A 16,009-nucleotide genomic window follows, 5' to 3' on the forward strand; every position below is an offset into this window, starting at 1 on the left:
GCCACTATATAACGCTAAATGTAGCTTTCTTCTTGATTTTTTACATGTATTCAATGTCGCAAGAAGAATGCGGCGTGTTCTAACACTTTCTCCCTCTTCGCGGGACCAGCCCCAAGTGACAGCAGAATGAGCACTTATTCTTTCTTCGGGGAAGCTCGCGAGTGTTCAATCTTCCTGCACCGCTAAATGAAAAACAGAAAAAATTTATGGTCCCACGAAACAGCACCGAATTTTTTACAATCCGGATTTTGAGATAAAAACGGGACCAACTCACTCGGCATCTACATCGTGACCTCCCGCCCCAGCCGCCTGTTCCAGCAGAGAGCGTCCTCTGCAAAGCCGCCACTATGAAAGCCTTCGTGGTCGTTTGCCTTCTGTCAGCAGGTGAGATCATCTGTCTCTTAAGAAAAATCAGGCAAGAAGACAGGGCAGTATATAACAGCTATTTACCAGTCCAACGAAAGACGCCACGATATATTTTCTTTTAAAAACTGACTTTGTGATAGAATACCTGAATTCTTACTTGCCACGCATGCAGGCATAATTCCTTGACTAGAACATTTGTTGCACCAGACTTGTTGCTGAGCTAGTGTTTTCTTTTCTAATGCCTTGTGGTGGTAATACACCGCTCTGTAAGAAAAGTATTAGAAAGAACCTCCTAGAGAGTTATTTCTACAGCTGTCTTTCATTCGAAAATCACACAGTTTAAAGCAGGCTGTAATATGTCATATCAGTAGCAGTTAACGTAACACATTGCGTCAACAGTCCTCATCGGTGTTTAAAATGTAACCCTATATAGGGCATTAGGCCTTAAGGCGATATACGTAAATACAATATTTACTGAAAAAGTAGACTAAGTAAAAGAAGTAAAAGAAAACGTTACGAAATGGCTGTGTGCTGTCAGGGATAAAAGCCCCCGAGACGTGCCAGCACGAACAAGCGGCAATGGCTTTGTTATCGACGTGTATTTCGAGATCATATCTGCGGAGATTGAAGTTATTTGGCTGCTATATTGTGCGCAAACAAAATAATGCAATCGTAGCCCCAGATCACAATAATACTCATGAATCGCCTTTTCCTGTCCTGGAGACTTCCGCTCGAAAGCACCAAACGTTTATCAACCATGTGCTAGGGACGAGAGATGAGATGATGAAATTAGCTACATCAAAAGCAGTCTAGGGAGGAGAATTCGTTTTAGAGCAATAAGACTACAGGGATGGTGGCACACTCTTTGCAACGAACCAAGACTGATTTAGATTTCACTTGGCACTGCGGCAAAGTGGAACTGGCGTTCGGCTGATAACCTCAAAAATGCGGGATCAAATCCCAGCCTGAGCTACCTGGCCTGAATGGGCACGAAACGAGAAGACGCTCCGTGTATGTCCAATAAGAGCGCGAGTTAAATAACACTCCTGTGGTGAAAAACAATCGTCAGCAGTTGACTGCAGCATCTTTATAGAATCTTTTGAGTACAGATGTCATATGATCTTTCATTTCTTACTTTTTTACGATGGCTGCTTTGCGCCTCTGTTTGCTCAATTAAAAAAAGAAAAGCGGGAACGAGCAAGGTTTACAGTGAAAAGGTAGGCGTCAATCCGAGCCGTTCCTCAGAAATAACGGATGCCCTCAAGGCTTTATTCACACTCCGAATTAATTCCCCCCTGTCATATTTGCGGCTTCTCATAGGGATGCTTAGCACCTGATTCCCAGTCAGCTGTTAAATATTGCTAATATTGCCAGACATGCTCCTTGGCACATTCTTGATTTTTTTTTCTTCAGTGTTAATACAACGACATAACGCGGGCGGCTCATGGGGCACGGACATTTATGTATGACATTCACTGCAACTGTTACGAAGTGCTGCAACCTGCCTATTCTGTACATGATCTGAGAATAGAAGCATGACTCGTTAGCAGCAACTTTCTACGGTGTTTCTTTCTTCTGTTTACCTTGTACAGCATCTTCATCCGTAAAATGGAGAAATAGGCGACCGCAGCTGCCATTATGTGATCGATCGCAGTATCTACTAAATGATAGGCATTATGGTTCGACCATACTAAATGCAACCTACAAATGCTTTCCCTAGACTCTCTTATAATACATCACAAAGATAGCATGACCTAGCCGGCGTTTTTTACGTACCCATTATTTTAACTTGTTGCACAGAGCAGCAGGTAAATTATGGATATCACCAGCGCTTGTAGGGGCGCATTGCCCGTTTGAAGCATCGATCGTTTGTCGTCAATAAAATGCTAACTGTGTCCTCGCAGTACCTTCTCGACAGCACAAAAAAAGGAAAAGTGGTATCTTCGTGTTGCAGCCAAGCACTCCCGCTAGTCTCTATGCCGAAGACAATGCCAGTGAGGTTACTCGGAGGTGGCCGCTGATGAGAATACTCCATAAATGGCCATGCGACCTTGGTAGCCAGCTTCCCACAGTACGGCCCAGCAAGAGGTTGTCCTTGTGTTATCATCTGGGCGTATAAGTCGTTCCCCAGTAAATGGTAGATATGTAATCGATGTGAGCCTGCCAGTGGGCGTGCTCGTTGGGAAGGGGGAACGCGGCTCAGATTTTCTTGCCGATAGCTCGTTTTCGGCTCGCTAGACAAAAGCATAATAGTTTCTCTGCCTGCTTCGGTGACCAAAATATGTGGTAAATGTGAATTCACAAATGTTGCTCAGTTTAGTTATTCTGTGCTCTCTCTGTTCTTTCACGTTGCTGCAGCCCATGCAAGCCTATCTAAGGGCTCATTTAAACATCCCATCCAATGCGCTTTCTGAGCGAAGGGTCAATCGCTTCGAGGTATCATTTTATCCAATCAGCTTTGACCACCATTGCATCGCCTCAGTTTTATTTCATTTCAACCCGCTTTCCAATATCTTTTTCCTTAATAGCTAACAGTTTAAATAGCTCCTCAGCAACGGAATCCAGCGTTTACCGATCCAAAAACTGCGTGACCTCACCAGGCGATCAGCAGAACAATATTCGATTGATATGGATATCGTGGGGATCGAATCATGATCTACGAATAGCGCTCCTGATACGCTACCCACATGACACGAAGGTTCGTTGACCCAAGTTGAATAAAGTTGTACGTAGTGAATGCGCGATGCAGCCATTAGTTGGGATATTCAGTGATAATGAAAAACAGTAAAACATTTGGCTGTGTTTTAGCTTGTGGGTGAACCTGGAGTTACACGAGAGCTATCTGCATGGCTACGCTTAGCTTCGGCTTGAAAGTAAAGACATGGTACTCTTAAGCCAGCACGGTCATTTATACGACGCACAGCAGCTGCAAGGTACGTCTGGCCCGGCCCCCAAACCCAAGTCATCCGGCTCTGAACCGATGAATAACTTCGCTGGCCGGTGACCAACCTGGGCTACCACAGCCAATAGCAGCCGAATTTGTTCCATTGCCTGCCATTCGGTGGGCACATTCTTAGGTCATGTCCCACTAAATGGTTAATAAATCATATCTCATACCCATCCACAAAGACAGACATGGCTTTTCCACATTGTAGTTGCACATAGGGAAATCACTTCACATATGAGCACCCCTTACCTCTCGTCGTTGGCCATTCTCATACAGGTGTAGAAGACTTCCAGTGATGTTGCAATGTCTCTACGTCGAACTCCGGGGTCACCGCCGTCACAATGTTCGAACGAACCTTCTGTCCTAGCAACTCGCTGTTGTTCGCCTCTACCAACTAGCGAATTATCTGTCTTCTTTTTCTTAATCTCTTCATCTTTTTCTTCTTCTTCTTCTTCCTCTTTTCCTTCTTCTTTTCCTTCTTCTTTCTTCGCTCTTAGGACAGGCACGGACAGGCATGGCGAAATGGCGACACTGGACTGGCACGGACAAGCACGGCGAAATGGAGAGACTGTGGCCAATGTAGCTTTCGCTACAAAAGTTTTGAACTGCCAAATAAAAAAATAGAAAACTATATAGGCAAAATTAAAATAACAAGAAATCGAGCAAAAACAATACCATAATGAAAAGAAAAGAAACAAAAATCCCGACGAAACATTCATGTTTTCGCCAGCGTAACATTATGTTGTTGTTGTTTTTTTTTTTAACATGTCGCATCCAAACTCTGCGTCAAGCTAACAAACACTTTTTGCCTTACCAACTTTGTTTACAGTGTGCCTGGCTGACTCTCGGAGATTAAAAGGCGAAGGTACTGCTGCGGCGAGGGGTACCGCTAGGCTTTACGCGGGTGCAGAAAGAATAGGCCCCAGTGGACGACCAGGCGTCACCTACAGCCTTGGAGGAAACTTCGGAGGAGGACTTGGGGCCCAAGTAGGAGCAGGACTGAATGGCCCTGGCTTCGGTAATATCGTTTAGCTAAACTCACATTTTGTGTGCCAAAATCTTCAGTCGTGTACAACAGTTCTTATCCTCATTTAGTTAACGAGGGGATCTAAGGTACACTTTAAATATTACTGTTTTGTCTGCGGTTTGAATGTTTTCCCCAATTTCACCCGCCCTATTCATTTCATACCTTAAAGAGGGGTCGCTCCTTCTTTCCAACAGTTTCCTGCCTAGTACTGCCTTATGACGGCGGGTGACTGTGCGGTACCTACTGCTATTTTTAACATCGCCATGTGCCGTTTTACAGTCACAGCACAGTATAACAATGCATTTAGCTGTAAGAGTACGAAAACTATCACTGTGCCGTACAGCTATCTCTGAAGGCTCAAACGCTATGAATTAAGCTAAACTTTAAAAGTAAGATCATAAAAAAATATACAGGGACACATGCGACACTTGCTCGGTAGCAGTGATAAGATAATGATATTTTAAGAAAACAATGGCATTTGATGAGAATGGAACTTTCGCAAGCTTGATAAGTATAACAACTTTCATAATTAAACTGATAATGCCGATTCAATTAAGCGTTTGTCACAGGATATACACGTTGCAAATGCTTTGAAATAAAGGAACAATAATATGCCTGTATTGGCGTGAAAAGCTGGAATCAAGAGGTCGAAAAAGATTGTTGCATTTCTAACTACAAATTTCTCAGTAATAAACTAGCATGCTCCTCCCGATCAGGGAGCCCTAGTTGCTTATGCGAGACGAAACCCAATATAACATAACAGACAAGAACAAACATTTAATGTGGCTCTTCCTCAGTGCTCTTTGAAACAGTTCAGCGCCATGGATATGCGCGCATACCACCTCAGTGGTGTAACTGAGCTGTCGTCGACGGCGTTTATTTTATTTCACTAGTACAAAGCAAAAACTCAACTTTGACACCAAACTCGCTCTGTTTCTCTATGCAACTGCCAGTACAATGGCGCCCAATTGCTTCTTCAAAATGGAAGGTGATTTCCGCCGATCTTCACTGCATCCATGAGCGGTTACTTTCAATTAGTAATTTATTTGCACAGCAATAGCTGGGAGCATTGCAGTTGTGCGGAAATGTCACCAACGCTAGTTGGCTGGGAATAAGTAAGCTTATATGATATAAACGCACACATGCAAGGTACATTTTTTTTATAGACATGAATTATTCGGGTGTGGCCGACGACGTTTCCTATGTATAGCTGATGTCCAAAAGCCACATATGAACGGCAGCGGATGTCGTAGTAAAACATTTCGGGTAAAAGTTGACTGCTTGGGATTCTCGAACCAGTACTAACACCCCAGAACACATAGGTGTCGTTCATTTCGCCTCCATCGAAATGCGGCAGCCGCGACTTCAATTTTATCTCGCGTCCTTAGGCACGACGGAACCTTATTTCTCAGTTTGTATCAGCCTCGTCAAATGAGAAACTTGCATAAACGTCCTTTATTATCTGCCTGTTCCTTGCGTTAAAAAATCTAGAATGAAAAATCTAATAAGCTACAAAACGTCAAGACTCCTGTTTAAAAAAGTTCTGCAGTAACTCAATATATCAGTCTGGTTTTGCTATTTAATAATGCGCATTGCATTTGTAAACATAGATCACCATCCGTACTTTTGTTTTCACTTTAAGCTGCCGAAGAAAAGCTGCTACGTCAGTATATGATTACACGTCAGGCACCCAGGAGCTGCAATTTAATCGTTGCTTGAAGTTTTATTTCACGCCATCTCTTTCTCTAAACTGCTCCAGAACCTGAAATCATAGCGACATTTTGTGCCTCCGATTTCGTATCCTCTTGCCACTTCGCAACTATCGTCATGCTACTGAAATCGGAATAAAATTACGATAGTTCGCAACAAAAAGATATTTCACTGAAAGTGGGTGGAAAGTAGGTGGTTGTTACCTATGCTTACTAATGTTTAGGCATAATTCAAAAGCTGAAATAAAGTAAAATGGACATGTTCAGCAACGGTACCGCAAACTGTAAACGCTGCACATGCTGTACGGTGCATCTACGCTCGCTGTGCGGCATGTTCCAGCAACCAGCTTCAAATGAAGCCGGTTGGGCCGAGTCGGCTCAAGCCGCGAGCTCCTTCCGTTCACTGAACTCCACACCTGTGCTTATATATGGCTCCTTGGGTCGATGATTATTATCTAAGCCCATGTCTTGCTAATCAGTGAGCGATAATAGTAATTCATGCATACTCATGTGATCACTCAAGCATGAGCATTTCACGATTATCTCACTGGTACGCACACCAGACGTAATAAATGCATGTGCCCCTGATCGGCGTCGTGGCTCAGTTTAGTCACTCCTGGTTGTGTGCAATATTATTTCATTGCTCTGCATTTTCTCCTGCTCGCATAAGGGAAACTCGCGGTCTAAATACACATCTTGGCAACAAAATAACAATATTCTTGAAGAATGTACCGCATTAAGCAATCATATAAAGGTCGTGTGCTTCAACTGTTGTATAGCAGCTTCTTTTGACCAGGAAATGCTGAAAATCCTTGGATTCATTTCTTCAGCTTTCAATCCGACAGTGTTAAACGCCTCGATCTCCAGGAAATCCAGCATGGCTTTGGCTTTGCGAGCGAAAAATCACCGATGTGGATCTGGCAGGGGGTAGTTGGCAGCTGACATGACCCTGCACCTATCAGCAGTCAGGTTATGTCACGTCATGAGGCCGAGCGATGTAGTTGAGTTGGTTGGCGGGAACTCATCAGTCGCAGCGCCCTTCAGGTGGTAGAATGAGGTTGGATTCTAGCCCCCCGGTTCCCTTGGATCCCAAGTCAGACAGCTACCCATTGAACACGCAGGTGCGCTCGTACGGTTAAGCTGGAAGCGAGGCTTAATACCTACGTCAGGCCGTCCTTCCCGTAATGTTGTAGCTCACGAAATTACACCGTTGAGCATGTTTGAGATAACACTGGCCTAAATAGAATGATTAGTGAGGAAGCGAGTAGCAAAGAGTATATAACAGATAGCTTGAATGTCCCCTCCATCTTCTCCGTAGTATTTTATTTTTTCTGGTGGTTGTGTAAACACAGAACATTTCGTTTCTCTTTTCTAGGAGGTGGTTTCGGATACGGTGCAGGAAATGGCTTCAACCCGTACAACTCATACGGGCAATGGGGTAGCCCATATGGAGGCTATGATCTGTACGGACCTTACAACGGATACGGATCGTACGGCGCCTACCCTGCATACGGCGGCTACGGACCATTTGGAGGTGCGGGTTGGAATGGTGGTTACGGAGGTGGCTACGGAAGTGGTTACGGAGGTGGCTACGGAGCTGGCTACGGAGCTGGCTACGGAGATGCCTACGGCTTCAGCCCCTACGGCGTAAACTATGGGGCTGGATATGGCTATGGGCCCCAAGGCTTCGGCAGTAACTATGGAACCTGGGGATATGGCTCCAATTCACGTACCGGCGGAAGACTCGGCGTCGTTGGTGCTAGCCCCGCGGCTACATCCTTGGCAGCTCCTGCTGCTAGTGCTGCTGGTGCCTCTGGTGCTAGTGGTTCTGCTGCTGCCCCTAGCGCGTCGTCTAGGTAAGTCATGCACTTCATAGCCCAGGTCGGACGTGCTTCCAAGTAGTTTAGGGAGTTCGTCACAAAAACATAGGCAGCATCGCATTTTTTTTAATTTCCGCACAACTATCCCCTATCTAAGCATGTAAACCTTCCATGTGCTTCACTTGATAAATAAGAAATTATTTTGTAATCTGAGTTCCGATCGAACTACCACGGCAACGTTAAACATTTTTAACCCTCAGGCTGAGTCGTCAGGTATAAACCAAAGCGCAGTCCTTGCTTACCATAGTAGCCACATTTTGTGGCTGCCTTCAACAGGAACAAGAGTGGTACTCTCAGTATTTCGTTCACTCAAATAAATGTTCTATACGTGGACAAGATCCCATCGTTTTCATACCACTGTGTCCCATTTACTTTCATTTGGTTGTTTGTTTTTTTTCTCTATAGAATTTGCACGCGTAGTTACCTCGATTTATCTAAGGCATCACTTTCCCGTGTGTCTTTGTCTTCTTGTTGTTGCGTTGTTTTATAATTTCTCATTTTTATCTTTATGCATGTTTGGGCTTTTCAGTGCCGTCTCTAGTGTAGCAACGAAGCATGTCCTCTTGTCTGCTTCTTTGTTATTTTAAATAATTTACAATGGGCCTCATTGCAAGTGTGTGACTGCAAGAATTTTACTTAATTGTGGTTGCTTAATTTCAAGAAGTGGTGACGACGCCGCAAGCAACTAACGAACAGACAGGTGTACAACTGAGATCAACACTTTACTGAGCCGTTCTGTCCCTGCAAAAGAACCAAGATACTCGGCAACGATTTAAATTTGCCAAAGGAAAATCTAGATAAACTGGTCAAAGGAAGCTAGCTCAGCCTGAGGTCATGTAGGGCATGTATATATATATATATATACACACACACAACTTATAGTAAGTCATAAATTGTCTACGATTTCTTCATACACATCACAAAAAACTACGCAAAGGAGCATAGAACAGCTACATCAATTCGAGATATCGGCACATCCTTCTTCAGTACCTTTGTCCCTCTAGAGACATGCTCTCCCTGCGAAAAGTTTTCGGTAGGCTGTCAAGCCACTTCTGCCCCGCTCCTCGCACGCTTAGGTTCGCAGAAAATCATGTAGTAAGGTTATGAGACAAACTATAGGTTTGTTTCTAGTCCGAACGGCCTAAGAAAAAACCCTTTCTAGAAATTAGGAACAGTCTACTTCAACTTTTTTTTTTTGTTGGTTTAGTTGTTTAAGTAAAAAGTGAAAGGTGTTAGGCAAGGAGACACAATCTCCCCAGTACTATTCACAGCTTGCTTAGAGGAGGTATTCAGAGACTTGGAATGGGAGCAGTTAGGGATAAGGGTAGATGGAGAATACCTCAGTAATCTGCGATTTGCTGATGACATTGCCTTGCTAAGCAACTCGGGGGATGAACTGCAAATAATGATTGATGACCTAGGCAGGAAAAGTAGAAAGGTAAGCTTGAAAATCAATATGCAGAAGACTAAGGTAATGTTAACAGTCTCGGGAAGGAGCAGCAGACTACATTAGGTAGCGAAGTACTGGAAGTAGTAGGCGATTATGTCTACTTAGGACAGGTAGTAACCGCAGATCCGGACCATGAAAAGGAAATAACAAGAAGAATAAGATTGGGATGGAGCGCATTTGGCAAGCACTCACAGATTATGACTAGTAGCTTACCGGTATCGCTCAACAGGAAAGTATACAACAGTTGCATCTTACCTGTACTCACCTATGAGGCTGAAACGTGGAGGCTAACCAAGAGAGTTCTACTTAAGTTGAGGACTACCCAGAGGGCTATGGAACGAAAAATGGTAGGTCTAACATTAAGAGATAGGAAGCGTGCAAAGTGGGTCAGAAAAATAACTCAAGTTACCGACATTCTAGTGTAAATTAAAAAGAAGAAATGGGCATGGGCAGGACATGTAGTGCGAAGAGAGGATAACCGATGGCCGCTTAGGGTAACAAACTGGATTCTAAGAGAAGGAAAGCGTAGCAGTGGGCGGCAGAAAGTTAGGTGGGTGGATGAGCTTAAGAAGTTCGCGGGGGTCAAGTGGATGCAGCTAGCACAGAACCGGGTTAAGTGGCGAAATATGGGAGAGGCCTTCGCCCTGCAGTGGGTATAGTCAGGATGATGATGATGATGATGATGATGATGATGATGATGATGATGATGATGATGATGATGATGATGGTGGTGGTGATGATGACGACGACGACGACGACGACGACGACTTAAACTTTGAGGTACTTGAACTCTGCTTTGACTTTTATCGAATTAGTTCCCTTATGAATGCTTTGCGACGTCATAATTTTTTTACAAAACAAGACTACGGAAAGCGCTGCAAACATTTCTTCATTACGAACCGGAAATTTGCATGGAAGGAATACTCCACTCTCTTGCTCGGTGTAAAAAGTGAATTCAAAGCGAAAAGCACAGGAGGAAAAATTATGAATTTATTCTAGAATTGCATTTGCGCAAATAGGTAGCTGAACGGAAAGTGGAGATAATTTGTCATTTACTCTGGCGTTTGTAGAACTTGATCTAAGCTCGTATGTTTGTACATGAACAAACTTTCACGGACATATGTTGTTTCTGCTGTATTGCTCAGCTGCTGGGCCTATACACGAGTTGATAGAGTAAGCACTGCGTTGCCAACAGTGCTGAAAGTTTTACCCAAGCAAACTTTCCAAACCTATTGAAAACGCCGCAGGGAAAATTTCGTTTCATTACTATTTCGTCGCATTGATTGCAAACCAGACCAAGTGTCCTGACACTGCGTCATGTATGCTTTTTCTCTCTCCCTTTTCTTCTACCCGTTAGCTCCGTCGCTTCAAGCTCATCGTAAATGGTATAGTTCCAGCGATCGGGAGGTCTCCCAAAATGTACGTATTACCATTGACTGCAGCTAATATATGCGAACAAGAGAAGACTATACCGGCATTTCTGAATTGTGTTTATTAAGACGAAAGCCTTCCTAGGATCATGGAACGATATCCTGTGCGCGTAAATTGTGCGCGAGGTTTCTGCGCGAGATTCCGCGAGATTGGTTCTCCTTGTCTAGCTTTCCTGCCATCTGCAATCCCACAGTTCAAAGCGCGCCAAGGAACGCTGCGCGAAAGGAGCGATGGTGTACAGTCCAAACTCGCACTTGTGGGAGAAAGTATGACCGACACTGCGGTTTTCCTTCCCCGTAAATCAATTATATATATAATTATAAGTAGCATTGTAACGAATCGCCGTTAAGAGAAACGATAAGAGGCAAATGATAAGAGAGGAAGGGTAGGCTTTCGCCATTCTCCTCTTAAGGGACATCTAAGAGACCGTCTAATTTTTTTTTTTTTTTTTACTCTGGACAGGGTCAAATATTTCTTTCCCTAGCAATTTACCCAATATAAGCCCAGCACCAGTCCAAGGGAAAGCCCATTGCAACCATTGTACCACTGGCGGGTATTCGGTTGCACCAACGATCGGACCACTCACCTGCCGCAAGCGAGGTGGATTGTCAAACCATTGCTAAATAAAAGCCATCAGCATGTTTGAATTGTACTGACGCGACAGCCGTCCAAAGGTATCAAAGGCATAAATTGAGCTGCAGTAGCCAACCGCTTCAAAACAAACAGCTTAAGACTGCAGACTGTCGCTCTAAGAAAGCGTATGCGTCAGGAAAGAATGGATAAAATATTTAGCATTAATTAGAGACTCCCAACACTCTTTTCCCGTGTTTAAATTTGTATTAACTTCTTTTATGTGCATATGTTACCTTTGGGAGCCTCGCAAGAAAAATGCAATAAGCGCAGCTTGTTCCGTGTGAGTCGCGCTCTATCCACGCTAAGCAATTGCGTCTGGTTCTCTTGAGCTAAGATCAATTAAAATGGCTCAGTCGCACCATAAAAGAATTTTGAAGGGCGTAATCTGCCTACGGAAGACAAACGGTACAATTCTGCAGTTGCAAAATAGGGGGTGTGCATTTTTCCAATTTGAACAAAGGCTGCCATTCTTCTTTTCTTGCTTTCTTTTTTTCGGTGACGTCTAGTTAAACCAGTTATCCTTGCTGGGCTATACTACTTGTTTTTGAAGTTTGCGTGTGTGTTTTTTTTTTATTTGCTTATTGCTGCTCATTGCAATAAGATTATTGTGCACTGTAACTGCATTTGACTACAAAATTTAGCATAAGCGCAAGAATTGTTCTATGACGAGGGCGCGGTATCTGTGTATGGTGGTATGTAGCATGTGGGTTCCATTGTTTTTTGTTTTTTCCTAGCCGTACCACTTATTGTCCGGCTTCTTCTTGCAGTACGCTTTTATGTAATAGGCTGGTTATCTGAATGCATCAGATGCAGACATTTTGCTATCGATTTTACACACGACGAGGCAACAACTTCAGCCACGCATCTATGTACATTTAATATTTTTCTCCTCTAACCTCAAAGGTGCGGGAATGCGAACAGCCAAAATAAACAACATTTCATGTAAAGTAAAAGACGATAATCTTGTCGCAATAAACTGTAATTCCTTCGCAACGTTAAAGGGAGAAATAAAGCTTTTTTGGATAAAGCAACAGAATATCACCGTGGATGAGATAATGTTTATTACACCTCAAAACTTGTTCTGTAATGTGATGGAAGGTTGCAGCACATTTAAGCAAGAAATATTTTTTATCATATTCTCCGGTGCGCCGCATTCGCAAACAAGCGGACTGCCAGGAACGCGGTTTGGCGCAAGCGCATGTTAGGCTAGTTTTTGTACCAAGGGTTTCAATGACCACTCTCCGTCTGCCTTAGTATTTATCTCGCTGCTAGCAGAGTAAACAGCGCTTATTTCTCTCATCCAAGCATCTGTCAATTTAAAACGGTTTTTGTGCTCTTTTTCTTGAGCAACTAGCGCTTAGAATTACGTTATGAAAAGAGGAAGTTTTTTAGGAAAGTTTCATTTCCAGCAAAATGAGTTTTCAGGGCGCTAGCTGCAGAAAAAAGGCTGTATCATTGTAGTTGAAGATTAAAGACAGCCTGCTCGCGTATTAAGGCGTAGGATAACCTTAGGCTATTTTTCAAACAAGGAGCTGGCTCTCACTTGAAGCAATTGCATTTGCTTTCGACACTGTGTCGTAGTGTAATGGAAGCGTGACAGCGCCAGCATCGTTATGCTTTGTGAGTCATGAATTCCCAATTCTTTCTTTCAGTTTACCGAAATTCATATAAGAAAGAACACGACTAATGCCATGGAAGGACGATCAAGATGTAAGATTCATCGCAAGCTATTTCCGGCACTGTTTCCTGCACATATTTGTTCCAAGAGACCGGCATTCGGTGGATCAGACCTAATCTCTCATGAGATGATGTGCAATAAAAGAACTGTCAATGCACACTGTTTCTCTCTTTTCCCTATCTCTCATCACTCTACGCAATTAAGCACTAGACTATTAGTTTATTAGCTTTGAGACAATGCCTCTACGACCATTTGCCATTAGTGACCTGGCGAAGAATACTTAAGCAATGCGAATCGCACTTGTGTGTTATCATTAACCGTTCTAGAAAGCTGAACAAAATAAACGAGACTAAAGTGCAACCTTGGTCATGCAGTCGGCAGATTCAGCCTACGGGAGCGCGAAACATCAAAAAGGGGTACTTTGAAAGTGATACAGTCCACGACCCAGGGCACTTCCGCACCATGTAGAAGAAGTCCGGTGATAACGACTTAGTTATCTAGTGTTTCACTCCGTGGTTTCAAGAATTCTGAAGACAATTCTGTCCTGCTTGCTGGCGGTGAAAAAAATAGGAACACGCTCAAGCTTCACCTCAGGAGTAGACGCGATAGCTTGTGTAACAGCGCCTTTTCATTCCGTTCCATGATTAGTTGGCATAGGAGACTGACAAAGCGTTAAACATATTTGTAATCGAAAATGTTACATTGTGTCATTTTTATAGCGTAGCATTTTTTTTTTTTTTTTTCACTTTTCGGTGAAAAAGCACACTTAAGGCCTTTCACACTTGCGACTCGCAATGGTCGCGCTACCGTTTTGGTCGAAAAGCGGCAGTCGCAAATGGTCGCATTGGTCGAAACGCGACTGCCGCGGGCCGTTCGGGCACTGCTCGATTTACAGCCATCGCGACTGCTGGTCGAAAACCGTTAAACCAATCAGCGGCTCAGCTGACGTGAACGTAAATTAGCTTTACTCTATGTGGTGAACAGTCAACGTAGACACGATGTGGAAAGCAACCCGCAAGTCGCATTCGCAAGTGTGAACATCGGTTGCTCTCTGGTCGCATGCGACTGCCGGTCGCACATCCTTCGCGAGTCGTAAGTGTGATTAGACCTTTAAAGTGAACGACGTAGCGTTGGAGGTATATTTGTGGCCTTTTCGATTCCCTCTCGCAAACTACAGTCTCCAACTTGACTAGCGGATGTATTCTCAATTAGAAGCGAAATGGTATGAATCCGCCCTGAATGCCACTCAAAGGACGATTGCATGATCATTTTGGTACGAAATCACGCACGCGTTTTCTCGGGCACCGCTTTTCTCAATATTGGGATGCGGAGATGACGCCTTTTCGACCGAACGAGTTGTATAATATCTAGTCAAGAGCTTATCTTTAAAGCACGTCATCATCATCCCATGTATACCCACTGCACAGCAAAGGCGCTTTCCATGCCCATCCATTAATCCGGGCCTGGGTCAGCGGCATCCACTTGGTACCCAACACTTCCTACAACCACCCCTCCATTACCATGGTCTTGTGCCAGCCGCATCCACTTTTTCCCCACAAACTTTGCAATAAAATTCCTCTGCATGCGTTTCTTCAGCCCTTGGCAAGCTTGCCTTCCCTTGGAATTCAATTTGTTACCCTTAGCGACCGTCAGTTAGCTTCTTCGCATAAAATTTCTTGTCCATGTTCATTCCTTCTTGACCTCCCCTGGAATGTCACTAACTCTAGTTATTTGTCTGGCTCACTCTGCACGCTGCATATCTCTTAACGTTGCGCCTGCCATTTTTTAACGCGGTAGCGTTAAGGAGCTCGTGTCGCAGAAAAGCCGGTGTCGGCGGCGGCGTTGGCCGTGAGCGATAAATCCCGGCATGCACTTCATAAATAAAAAGCAACTTCCAAGATGGGCTGGGTGGGAATTGAACCAGGGTCTCCGGAGTGTGAGACGGAGACGCTACCACTCAGCCACGAGTTCGATGCTTGAAAGCGGTACAAAAGCGCTTCTAGTGAATGCGGTGTTACCTTAGAAACGTGCAGTAGAACGTTATACTGCGGTGTATATCGGTAATTATGAGCATGTTACTTACAGAAGTCGCAGTTACACGAGTAGCGACGTACGTTTCCGCTACATTTCTTCTGCGCTCTGCGCACATGCAGAGCCATCTTACGGCAAACACAGAACCCCTCCTCGCAATGTGCGGCGCTGCCCCGACACGTGGCGCGCCGCTCGCCCCTGACGTTTCGCCGTGCACGCTCACGGGTTGTAGAATCAAGCGTCTTTCCTTTCTTTAGATCACTATCTTCGCTCACCCGCTTCTCCCCTTCGGGCCGCGCGGGTACCGGTGCGAGGATGCCCCAATACCCTTGCGTTTATTAAGTTTTCTCGACGAGGTGCAATAACGCTATCGCGTTCCACTCTTGAAGGCGAAGCTTAAGCGTCCTCCAAATTTTTGTTCCATAGCCATCTGCGCTGTCCTCAAGGTAAGTAGAACCCTTTCCGTTAGCATCTGCGTTTCAATAACTCGTGTTCGTTCTCAGACTCACATCCTCTCTTCCGGTCTCTTAACTCTACATATCAGTTTCTCTTTCATGGATCTAAGCGTTCTGATTAATTTAAATCCATGTTTCCTTTTTAACCTTTCACGATTCGGTTGTGCATGTTGATAATATACGCTTTATAGACGTTTTTTTTTCTACTACTTTGAAACCTGACAGAATAAAGTTACTGCTGTGCTACTAACTTCGTGAGCACTTCGAGTACTCACGTGAGTACTAACTTCAGTTACTGCCCACTCCATTTCGCACCCAAAGCACTAACAGAAGAGGGCAGATGTGTCCTAGCCAATAATCCCGACCTAGAAAAACAACCAACTTTCTCGCTGCACATTAAGA

The 16,009-nt window shown here is 44.2% G+C and overlaps 1 protein-coding gene across 1 annotated transcript; it reads left to right on the forward strand.

Moving 5' to 3' along the window:
• Positions 1-230: 230 nt before the first annotated feature.
• On the forward strand, positions 231-13,278 carry LOC146208470 (uncharacterized). The gene is made up of 5 exons (XM_084593967.1): positions 231-384; positions 4,143-4,331; positions 7,425-7,905; positions 10,737-10,798; positions 13,096-13,278. Exons 1-4 carry the CDS (start codon positions 348-350, stop codon positions 10,759-10,761), a joined length of 732 nt encoding a protein of 243 aa, XP_084450093.1. The 5' UTR covers positions 231-347; the 3' UTR covers positions 10,762-10,798; positions 13,096-13,278.
• The last annotated feature ends 2,731 nt before the right edge of the window (positions 13,279-16,009 follow it).

This window comes from Amblyomma maculatum, chromosome 1, assembly GCF_055883805.1.
Source record: "Amblyomma maculatum isolate TAMU_Amacu chromosome 1, ASM5588380v1, whole genome shotgun sequence".
NCBI lineage: Eukaryota > Metazoa > Arthropoda > Arachnida > Ixodida > Ixodidae > Amblyomma > Amblyomma maculatum.

Coding starts and splice junctions, on each gene's coding strand:
- LOC146208470 (XM_084593967.1), top strand. CDS start 348: ATGAAAGCCTTCGTGGTCGTTTGCCTTCTGTCAGCAG. Junction 385..4,142: donor CGTTTGCCTTCTGTCAGCAG/GTGAGATCATCT, acceptor CTTTGTTTACAG/TGTGCCTGGCTGACTCTCGG. Junction 4,332..7,424: donor ACTGAATGGCCCTGGCTTCG/GTAATATCGTTT, acceptor TCTCTTTTCTAG/GAGGTGGTTTCGGATACGGT.